We start from the raw sequence: 11,806 nt of genomic DNA on the forward strand, positions 1-11,806 counted from the left end.
GCAGCATCAGCATTGGCAGCAGCTCAGACTGCCCGTTATATTTGGAGAAAATTAGGTCAAACTGCTTATCCTGGGTTTGTTTGCAGGAGACGGCTAAAGGACTAAATGTTTCTAACCACAACAGCCTATGCTTACTGGAGCCCTGAATTAGCACACTGCTAAGTCCTGGGTGTTCTTTGGAAGGAATGATGCTAAAGCTGAAACTCCAGTACTTTGGCCACCTCATGCGAGGAGTTGACTTATTGGAAAAGACCCTGATGCTGGGAGGGATTGGGGGCAGGAGGAGAAGGGGACAACAGAGGATGAGATGGCTGGATGGCATTACTGACTCGATGGACATGAGTTTGAGTGAACTCCGGGAGTTGGTGATGGACAGGGAGGCCTGGCGTGCTGCAATTCATGGGGTCACAAACAGTCGGACACGACTGAGCGACTGAACTGAACTGAAGTCCTGTAGATACTTTTTTTTTTTTTAATGTATTGATTTGTCTGCTCTGGGTCTTAGCTGCAGCCCGCAGAGGCCATGGGGTTACAAAGAGTCAGACATGATTGAGAGACTGACCCACACACATTCAAACTCCTAGTTGGGGCATCTGAAATCCTAGTTCCCTTGACCAGGAATAGAACTCAGTTCCTCTGCACTGGGAGGGCAGAGTCTTAGCCCCTGGACCACCAGGGAAGTCCAGTACATGATGTTTCTAAATCTTGGCCACAGTCCATCACAAGAAGGTTGTATTCTTATCCCCCATTTCTCAGGGTGAGCAGATTGAGGCTCATAGAGGTCAAGATATTCTTGCTCAAGATCACCCAGGTAAAAAGAGTTGAAGTTGAAACTCCTGATCAGGTTGAACTGTTAATTGCTTCACTCTGCTGCATCCCAGGTTAATTTCTGATCTTCTCAAAATTAAAGATACCATTAATTAACAAAAAAATTAAAGATACCAGTCAGATGGCAGCCTGCCCTCTCCCTCACATTCCTCCCCTTGGATAAGCCTGGAGAAATCCTGAGCATGCCAGGGGCTGTTCTTTCCTTGGATGGCATGAGGGGCGAAGGTAGGTCTGGGGGAACTCGAAGCAGCTTTCCCTTGAGATGCCCAGGGAGCAGAGATGGAAGCCAGGAGCCCAGGGCCAGCTCAACCCCAGGCCAGCTCTGCCACAGTCTGATCATCTCTGAACTGGTCCGACAACCTTCTTTCATAGATACCGAAGACAAGACCCAAAGAGGGAAAGCAGTTTGCTCAAGATGACACAACAAGTTGGAAGTCGTTGTGATATTAGGACTTGGGCCCTTTCCTATTCAGTTGGGGGCAGCAGTTGTATCTGTGCTCTCTAAGACCATTGCACATCAGGGTTCCTCATGTCTGAGTCCAGGATGATCCCTGATCCAGAAGCCCTAGGTCCCAGCCTTGGTTTCAGGGAACCCTGTTGATGCCATAATCTTAGAATCGGGTAGCCTGGACATCTGGTTGACCCAATTGCTACCATGGCCCTGACTTCAGAATAGCCCCTAGAACAAGTCAGTCTTTTAGGTCCAGAATAACCCGGAGGGCTGGTACTGGACCTCTTCTACAGGAGAGAGGATGTTATCAGTATTCCCTTATGTTGGGACTACCATGACGGCCCAGTGGCTGAGACTTGGTACTCCCAATAAGGGGAACTCAGGTTCAATCCCTGGTCAGGGCAGTGGATCTCACATACCGTGACTAACAACTCCTGCATACCACAACTAAAGATCCCACACGCTGCAACTAAGACCTGACACAGCCAAATAAAAAAATAAATGTATTCCCCCTTGTTACCTCCCTACCTGTCCCTTCACACACCCCCAGGCTACCTCACCTTCTGCAAGGTGTGGCGGGGCAGCTGGCTGCACGGGCCAAAGACAGGTCCATGGTCTTTGGTCGTAAGCCTCTCCAGTTGGGCACGGAGCTCCTGTTCCTCTTCAGGGACCATGCGGAACGTGCCCGCCTGAGGAGGGAGAAGCCAGGAAAAGGGAGGAAAAGGCCTCCATCAGCCTGAGCAAGCCAGCCAAATGGGTCTGCTCAGACCCCAAGCTAGTGCTTTTGCCCAATGTCACTGTTGAACTTCCTCCCTGTGGGTGGGGTCAGGGACTACCGAGAGGTTTAAAGGGTGGATGCCCATAACCCTGAGGAGAGCAGATAATGGAGAAACAGGGAGGAAGAAAAGGAAGGAGGAAAGGTGGACAGAAGGGAGCCCCAGGGCACGGAGGTACTCACCCCCTCTGACATGCTGTCTGTGGAAGACTGGAAGTGCTGCAAACAAAGAAGGAGCCCACTTCGTCCGTCCTGGCCTCTCAAGGCAGCCTCCTTTCTAGGGGAGACATGGAGAAGTTCTTCTGTTATTGTCTCAGAACAATGAATCTCAGACTTTTGAGTGCATCAGAGTAACATGAGGCATTTGCTAAGAATACAGATGCCTCGGCCCTGTGCCTGACTCTGAATTGGAGACCAGACATCTGTATTTTAAAGCAGCACCCCAGGGACTTCCCTCATGATCCAGTGGTTAAGACGCCATGCTTCCAGTGCAGGGGACCCAGGTTCAGTCTTTGGTTGGGAAACTAAGATCCCACCTGCTATATGGCGCAGTCAAAAAAAAAACAAAGCAGCACCCCCAGTGGCCCTGAATAAGGTGGTTCTTGGGCTGTGCTTTGGGAAACACCCCTCTAAGAAGGAGCACACACAAATATACCTCGAACTTCAGTTCTTAAAATGAGATGGCCCAGCCAGGGAGAAACTAGAACAGGCTTCCACTCTTGGTTACATGGTCACTGAGGGATAAGGCAATCCCTCCTCCCATTTGTGTCCCTCTTTTTCCAGTCCCAAGGGGCATCTGAGAAACTCCCCAGCCTAGTGAATGGCACCATTCCAGTGAATCCACTCCCTGGAGGGATGATGGCTAGTTACATAACTATAACTGAATGTGTGTTCAGTGCCTTGTGATGCACTTTTCAAATCCATTGTCTGGGAGCCAGCATTATGATATCCACTTTACATAAGAGGAAACAGGCCCAGGAGAGTAGGTGATTTGTCCAAGGTTACACAGCCAGATATAGCCGGGGATCAGGACTCAAGACCAAGCTGTTACTTTCCATCAGCACCAAGAGGCAGCCTGTTGTGGCAGAAGTCAGATCTGGGTTCAAATTCTGTCTCTTCCCCTTGCAAGTGATGTGATCTAACCTGAATCGGGGTTGTCCCCTATAAAAGGGAGGTGGAAGGTTATGAAGATTTTATTAAATAATGTACACAGAAGCAGTGGGAGGCCAGCAGAAAAAATTTCATCCTTTGCCCACATGACACCCTGCTGAGTACTTTTGGAGACAATTCTATTTTCACATTTTCTCCTCTCCTACCTAAACATCCCCAGGCCCGTCACCACTCCACTCCTGCCTCCGACCAGGTTCCTGTCAGTCAGTTCTGTCACCTGGTCACTGTTGATTAGTGGCAGAGGTGGGACTTGAACCTATGTCTGCCTGACACCAAGACTTTTTTTTTGACACCTAGAGCCAAGACATCTCCAGGCAAACTCTTAGGACAGCAGGTGTCACAGAAAACCACACTTGAGAGTCAGAGAGACCCAGGTTTGAATCAGCCTTTGTTATCTATCACCCATGTGACTTTAGGCCAATAAAACCTTTCGGAGCCTCAGTTTTCTCATCTGCAAATTGGGGATAATAGCCACACCTACCAAACAGAGTAGTAACAAAGATCATAGAAGTTCTGTAGGGTACCTAGCACAGTGTTTTGCTCTGAAACATAGTTCCCCTTCTCTTTCTTAGCACCATCCGGATCATTACCCCAGCTTGCAGAGAGAGTCTTAGAAGATTCCAGGGAGTATCTGAGGATCTTCCATCTCCTGCCTGTCCCACTCCGCAGCCCCAGCAGGACAGGGAAGTTCTGGGGGGCTGTAATCCACCAACAGGAATAAAATCGAAGTCAACTTTCTGAGACAGAGACTTCCAAATATGCAGGAAGATATATAAGATAGACTGAAATGCGACTGTGTTCTCACTTCGGTTTTGCTGGAACAGAAATGGTAAGGCTAATAGAACTCCCTGAGCGAGAGGCTCAGACAGGAGAGACAGTAGCTAGACGCCCCCAGAGAGTTAAGCGGATCATCACAAGATCAAGGCTCTTAGAAATGAAGGGTTAAAGTCAGTACAGCAACTCTTTTTAACATATGCCCAGGGATGGGAGGGGAATTGGGGGGAGAATGGATACACGTATATGTATAGCTGAGTTCCCTGTTCAACTGAAACTATCACAACATTGTTAGTTGGCTATGCCCCAATACAAAATAAAAAGGTTTTTAAAAAATAAAATAAAATATCCCCAGGCGACTTCTCTGATGGTCCAGTGATTAAGCTTCTGCACTGCCAATGCAGGGGATGTGGGTTTGATCTCTGGTTGGGGAACTAAGATCTGACATGCTGTGCATGGCCAAAAAATTAAAAATAAAATATGTCCAAACTACTAACTGTGATTTTAAACTATTGATTTATAAGTTGTATACATGGAAAAAAAACCCACGCCTCACTTCACGTCAAAGCTATTCCCTGCCATCTAGGCTTGCCAGATAAAATATAGAATGTCCAATTACACATGAATTTCAGATGAACAAAAAAGTTTTGACGTGTTTAAGTATGTGCCATACAATATTTGGGACATACTTATACTAAAAAGGGCCTCCCAGGTGGCACAGTGGTAAAGAATCCACCTGCTAATGCATGAGATGCAAGAGACTCTGGTTCAATCCCTGGGTTGGAAAGGTCCCCTGGAGTAGGAAATGGCAACACACTTCAGTATTCTTGTCTGAAAAATTCCATGGATGGAGGAGCCTGGCAGACTACAGTCCATGGGGTTATAAAGACTGAGAACACAAACACTTACACTAAAAAAGTATTTGTGGTTCATCTGAAATTCACATTTAACTGGGTATCTTATATTTTTATTTGCTAAATCTGCCATCAGGTTGGTCGAACTCACCCTGAAGAATGGCCAGTTGGTTTCAGTTTTGGGGGCAGCCTGGAATCTCCCCACCACAAACTCCTTACCCTAATCCTAAGCTTCCTGGCCCAGCCAGGCCCCTGCTACTGACTTACCTGACAAGTTAGCAGCTCCTCCTTGGGACACCTGGTGCCTGTGTCCTCCGGGAGCCTGGAGGTTGCCTCTGCTGGGGGTGTGGTCCAGTCAGCAGGCTGGGATTACTGGGTCACAAGGAACTTCTCAGGGCCCACAGTTTCCGTTTAAATCAGGCTCACAGGGAGGCCCAGATTGGGGCAAGTGACGCACCAAGGGGGAGAGGGGCTCAGCTTGGGCCTGGCTAGAGCTCGCTCAAAGCCCTCCTTTGTGTGCGGCTGCTCCAGAGTTCCTGCTCAGCCATGTGGAAGCCGGGCCATGGGGGTGGGATCTGGGTCAGTCCCCTTCTCTCCTCCCCTTCCTCTCTCTCATTGCAGAGGGGGTCTGAGAAAGCACTCCTTAGGGTAAGACATGCTGGAGATGGAGGGAAAATTGAAATGTGATCATTGATGAAATGGCAGTGGCAGAGAATCTGGGCCGGTCACCCTCTCCCTGAGCCTAGCCGGGCCTGGCATGGTAGGGCAGGGAGCAGGGCCCACCGGGGAAGGTAACTGGTTAAGGCTTCGTGGGGAAAGGACAAGCCCAGGCTGACCCACGTCTAGGCAGTGGTGTGCAGTGATAAGAGCCGGCTTAGGAGCCATTCTGCCCCCTCCAGCACCTTCTAGCTTCAAAAAGTGACTTCACCGCTGAGTGACTCAGTTTCCTCCTCAGAGAAGTGGGGATCATTAGAGGAAGTCCTATTCCCCAGGATCTCAGAATGGGACTCTATTTGGAGATACAAGAGGATATTAAGGAAAAATGAGGTCATCATGGTGGCCCCTAATCCAAATCACTGGTGTCCTTATAAGAAGAGGGAATGTGGACGCCAACACACAGAGGGAAAACTGCGTGAAGACCCAGGAAGAAGGTGCCATCTACAAGTCAAGGAGAGAAGTCTCAGAAGAAACTAGCCCTGGGGACTCCCTGGCAGTCCAGTGGTTAGGACTCTGCACTTTCACTGTGAGGTCCCCGGTTCCATTTCTGGTCAAGGAACTAAGATCCCACAAGCCGTGTGTGGCATAACCAAAAAGAAGGGGAAAAAAAGAAACCAGCCCTGCTGACACCTTGACCTTAAACTTCTAGCCTTCAGAATTGTGAGAAATGAATTTCTGTTGTTTAAGCCACTCCGTCTATAGTATTTTGTTACGGCAGCTTTAGCAAACTGATAGAGATGCGTCCTTGGATTTTTTTTTTTCCGCAGGTACTTCACAAAGTGTGAGGGCAATAATGAAAGGAGGCGGTGGTGAGAGCTCAAGCAGCCCTGTGGGAAGGAAACGTAGAGACCCCAGAAGCGTGCATGCGTGCTCAGTTCATGTCTGACTCCACGACCCCATGGACTGTAGCCCACCAGGCTCCTCTGTCCATGGAATTTTCAGGCAAGAATCCTGGAGCGGATTGCCATTTCCTTTTCCAGGGGCTCTTCCCTACCCAGGGACCGAACCTGAGTCTCTTGCATTGGCAGGCAGATTCTTTACCACTGAGCCCCCTGGGAAGCCCAGAGACCACAGAAGAGACTCTGTCAGAACTGGATGAGGGGAACTTCCCTGGCAGTCCAGTGGTTCAGACTCTACACTTCCATTGTAGGGGGCCTGGGTTCGGGCCCTGGTTGGGGAAACTAAGATCCTGCACGCCACATGGTACAGCCAAAAATAATAATACAAATTACTTAAAAAACAAACAAACAAACTGGGTGATGAACTCCATCATGAGGAATATTCTTTTCTACCAAGATCGCTTTCGAGTTGATGGCACAGCCCTGACGGGAGTGGGGATTTTCAGGATGCTGCCAGGCCACAAGGCCCTGTATAAGGAGCAGAGCTTTCTGTGGCGTTCTGCTCACAGCCCTTCTGTGCCTCTGCCCTGTCCCTCCCCCCTCCCAAGAGTCACGTTCACGTCCAGCCTCTCTGGCTGGAACAGTGGTGCTGCTGTGTGAGTGGGGACACTGCCCTGCGCAGGCTGCACCGGCAGACCCTCTGGGCTCCTTGGCTCTCTCTGCCAGGCTAGAGGCACAGAGGGAGGGGCCTCCCTCCTGGGCCAAGGAGGACCCCAGCGGGTGGCCGGGCCTCAACTCCCCAACTTTCAGAAGTGGGAAAACCCAGGTTGAGGGACATTCTCAGTTCAGTTCAGTTCAGTCGCTCAGTCGTGTCCGACTCTTTGCGACCCCATGAATCGCAGCACTGCCAGGCCCCGCTGTCCATCACCAACTCCCAGACTTCACTCAGACTCACATCCATCCAGTCAGTTGTTAAGGGAAGCACACTGATTAAAACCACCCACCCTGGCCAGGTATCATAGTAACCATTTGCATGAGTTGTTTTATGACAGGAGCTCCTGATAAGGAATACGGAACTAATAAGCCACCCCCAACCGGAAGAGTTCAGGAAAGGTCAAAAGGAGACACCGTGTCCGTCCACTTCCCAGAATCCCTTTCGCTAGCATCCATCTTGACTGAGCGATGTGTGCCGCCACCAGGAAAGACTCTGAATTAAAACAATTGGCCAAAGACCACCCAGAAACTAATCCCATCACCATAAAACCCGAGACTGCGAGCCACGTGGCAGAGCAGTACTCCTGGGTTCCCTTACCCTACTGCTCTCCACCCGGGTGCCCTTTCCCAATAAAGTCTCTTGCTTTGTTACCACATGTGTCTCCTCGGACAATTCATTTCCGAGTGTTAGACAAGAGCCCAGTTTCGGGCCCTGGAAGGGGTCCACCTTCCTGCAACAAGTGATGCCATCCAGCCATCTCATCCTCTGTCGTCCCCTTCTCCTCCTGCCCCCAATCCCTCCCAGCATCTGAGTCTTTTCCAATGAGTCAACTCTTCGCATGAGGTGGCCAAAGTACTGGAGTTTCAGCTTTAGCATCAGTCCTTCCAAAGAAATCCTAGGGCTGATCTCCTTCAGAATGGACTGGTTGGATCTCCTTGCAGTCCAAGGGACTCTCAAGAGTCTTCTCCAACACCACAGTTCAAAAGCATCAATTCTTCGGTGCTCAGCTTTCTTCACAGTCCAAGTCTCACATCCATACATGACCACTGGAAAAACCATAGTCTTGACTAGACATTCTACATCTTCCTTAAAATTACACAGTAGTAATGAGAGTCCCTCAACTAGTGTGGGCTGACCCACAAAGATTGGCAGTCACCTTGTGCTCTAAAAAGCTCCACAGAATTCCCTGGCCGTCCAGTGGTTAAGACTCCATGCTTCCACTGTCGTGGGCCCTGGCTCAATCCCTGGTCAGGGAACTAAAGATCCTGCAAGCTGCATAGTGTAGCCAAAAAAAAAAAAATTAAAAATAAATAATAAAAAGCTCCTGTTCTTAGACATAGACATAAAGAACAGATTTATGGACACGGGGGAGAAGAGAGGGTGGGATGTATGGAGAGAGTAACTTGGAAACATACATTACCATATGTAAAACAGATAGCCAATGGGTATTTGCAGTTTGACTCAGGGAACTCAAACCAGGCTCTCTAAAGACCTAGAGGGGTGGGATGGGAAGGGAGGTGGGAGGGAGGTTCATGAGGGAGGGGACATATGTATACCTATGGCTGATTCATGGTGATGTTTGGCAGAAACCAGCACAATTCTGTAAAGCATTTATCCTTCAATTAAAACAAAGCTCCAGTTTTTCCAAGAGGCATGCTCATTCATCCCATGAAAAAAGGTCTGCCCTGTGGCAGTGGGGGAGAAGGAGGTGCCAGAGATGAAAGTAACGAGAAGTAGAAGAGTAAAATCAACCAATATATTGTTCAAAGAGTATTTTCAAATTAGTAGGTTTAACAATATGTGGCAGCTCAGCGGTAAAGAATCCACCTGGAATGCAGGAGTTGCCCGCAACTTGCGTTTGATACTTGGGTCAGGAAGATCCCCTGGAGTAGGAAATGGCAACCCACTCCAGTATTCTTACCAGGAAAATTCCATGGACAGAGGAGCCTGGTACAGTCCATGGGGTCGCAAAGAGTCGGACATGACTGAACATGCATGCAACACAACAATACAGGGAAAAACCAGTTGGTGCTTTCAGAGGGCAGGTTGGTTTTAACTCCCACCACTAAAGAAAAAGACACAAGTATTTGCTATGGACTGGATGTTTATGTCTCCCACCAGGTTCTTATGTTGAAGTCCCAACCCTCAATGTGTTGATATTAATAGGCAGGTCTTCTGACAGGGGATTAGATTTAGATAAGATCTTGCCAGTGGGGTCCTCGTCATGGGATTAATGCCTTTATTTAGAAGAGGAAGAGGCCCAGACCAAGCTCTCTCTCTCTCTCTCTCCATGTGAATACGTGGAGAAAGGCCTTAAGCACACAATGAGAAATTGGCCATCTGCAAGCCAGGAGGAGGGTCCTCACCAGAGTTTGACCATGCTAGCCCCTTGATCTCAAGTTTTCCGCCTCCAGAACTGTTAGAAAAAAAAATGTCTCTTGTTTACGCCACCCAGTCTGTGGTATCTTGTCATGGCAGTGTTTATAGGAAGGAAGCCGTAGAAAGGGAGAGGTTAAAGATGAGTTTGAGCAAACTCTGGGAGATAGTGAAGGACAGGGAAGGCTGGTGTGCTGCAGTCCATGGGGTGGGAAAGAGACAGACACGACTGAGCAACTTAACAACAACAGTGACCAAGCTCAGAGAGGGGGAAGTGACAGTAAGTGAGTTTCTTGCTGAGAAGATGGAAGAGAATAGGATTCGGTGCTCCAGCAGAAGTACTAGACATAGCCAGTTTGGTTGAACACTCTCCCATCATGACAAGAAGCCAAAGAGAAGAATTTGTGCTGATGACAGTGAGTTTAAAGATTTGGTATAAAGTTCAGGTCATCTGCTGAGAGTAAAGGAGGAGATAGGAAACTTTGAAATAATCTTCATGAATAAAAAATGGTTAAACTTATTAGGGAAGATTGGCTGTGTTGAAGCCTTGAGATTGGTGACAATGGCTTTTTCTTCTTTTTCAAATTGAAGAATAGTTGATTTATAATGTATTAATTTCAGGTGTAAAACAAAGTGATTCATATATATATATATTGCTGTTGTTTAGTCACGAAGTCACGTCCAACTCTTTTGTGACCCCATGGACTGTAGCCCATCAGGCTCCTCTGTCCATGGGATTTCCCAGGCAAGAACACTGGAGTGGGTTGCCGTTTCCTTCTTCAACGGATCTTCCCAACCCAAGGATTGAACTTGTGTCTCTTGTGTTGGCAGGTGGATTCTTTACCAATGAGCCACCAGGGAAGCCTATATATATATTCTTTTCCAAATTCTTTTCCTTTATAAGTTATTACAGAATGTTGAGTATATTCCCTGTGCTATACAGTGGGTCCTTGGTGATTATTTATTTTGTGTATAGTAGTGTGTATATGTTAATCCCAAACTCCTCATTCACCTTCCCTCCCTCTTTTTCCTTTGGTAACTGTAAGTTCGTTTTCTATGTCTGTGGGTCTACTTCTGTTTTGTAAATAAGTTCATTTGAACCTTTTTTTTAAGATTCCACATATAAGTGATATCATATGTATTTGGTTTTGCTGGCTTATTTAACTTGGTATGATCTCTCAATTCATGTTGCTGCAAATGGCATTATTTCATTCTATTTATGGCTAATATTCCATTGTATTAATATGTATGTACCATATCTTCTTTATCCATTCATCTATTGAAGGACATTTATTTTGCTGCCATGTCTTGGCTATCATAAATAGTGCTGAAATGAACATTTGGGTTCATGTATCATTTTGAATTATAGTTTTGTCTGGATGTATGCCCAGGAATGGGATTGCTGGATCTTATGGTAACTCTATTTTATTTTTTTGCCACACTGCAAGGCTTGTAGGATCTTTGTTCCCCGATCAGAGATTGAACCTGTGCCCGTTGTATTGCAAGCTAACTTCTTAACCACTAGACCACCAGAGGTGCTTCCCTGGTGGCTCAGTGGTAAAGAATCTGCCCACAATTCAGGAGACAAGGTTTCAATCCCTGGGTCAGGAAGATATCCTGGAGGAGAGCATGGCAACCTACACAAGTATTCTTGCTGAGAAAATCCCATGGACAGAGGAGCCTGGCTGGCTGTGGTCCCTGGGGTTGCACAGTTGGACACAGCTGAAGCGACTACATATGCATGAGATCACCAGGGAAGTCCCTAAGTCAAAATCTTCATTTTGAAATTTATTTCATTGAAATAATTTAAAAACCTATTTTTCTAAGGATGTGTTCATAGCTTTGCACCCATTTAACAAATATATGAAGCACCCACTATGTACCACTTCTCCAGACACTGGGAATACAAACAGTGAGCTGTTAAAAACTTAACAGCTTAAGTTAAGGCTTAACTTAAAACTTCAGATCAGATCAGATCAGATCAGTCGCTCAGTCGTGTCCGACTCTTTGCGACCCCATGAATCACAGCACACCAGGCCTCCCTGTCCATCACCAACTCCCGGAGTTCACTCAGACTCATGTCCATCAAGTCAGTGATGCCATCCAGCCATCTCATCCTCTGTCATCCCCTTCTCCTCTTGCCCTCAATCCCTCCCAGCATCAGAGTCTTTTCCATTGAGCCAACTCTTCGCATGAGGTGGCCAAAGTACTGGAGTTTCAGCTTTAGCATCATTCCTTCCAAAGAAATCCCAGGGCTGATCTCCTTCAGAATGGACTGGTTGGATCTCCTTGAAGTCCAAGAAACTC

At 47.5% G+C, this 11,806-nt stretch overlaps 1 protein-coding gene across 1 annotated transcript in view; it reads right to left on the reverse strand.

Annotated features, from left to right (window-relative positions):
- RLBP1 (retinaldehyde binding protein 1) overlaps positions 1-5,219 on the reverse strand; it is a 14,995-nt gene extending 9,776 nt beyond the window's left edge. The window contains exons 1-3 of the mRNA XM_010841023.1: positions 5,120-5,219; positions 2,238-2,331; positions 1,840-1,968 (exon numbers count right to left, since the gene is read on the reverse strand). Coding sequence (XP_010839325.1) covers positions 1,840-1,968; positions 2,238-2,249 — 141 coding nt within the window. The 5' untranslated portion in view covers positions 2,250-2,331; positions 5,120-5,219. The remainder of the gene's footprint in view (positions 1-1,839; positions 1,969-2,237; positions 2,332-5,119) is intronic.
- Positions 5,220-11,806: the final 6,587 nt, after the last annotated feature.

This window comes from Bison bison, unplaced genomic scaffold (genome assembly GCF_000754665.1).
Source record: "Bison bison bison isolate TAMUID 2011002044 unplaced genomic scaffold, Bison_UMD1.0 scf7180017864155, whole genome shotgun sequence".
Taxonomy (NCBI): Eukaryota; Metazoa; Chordata; class Mammalia; order Artiodactyla; family Bovidae; genus Bison; species Bison bison.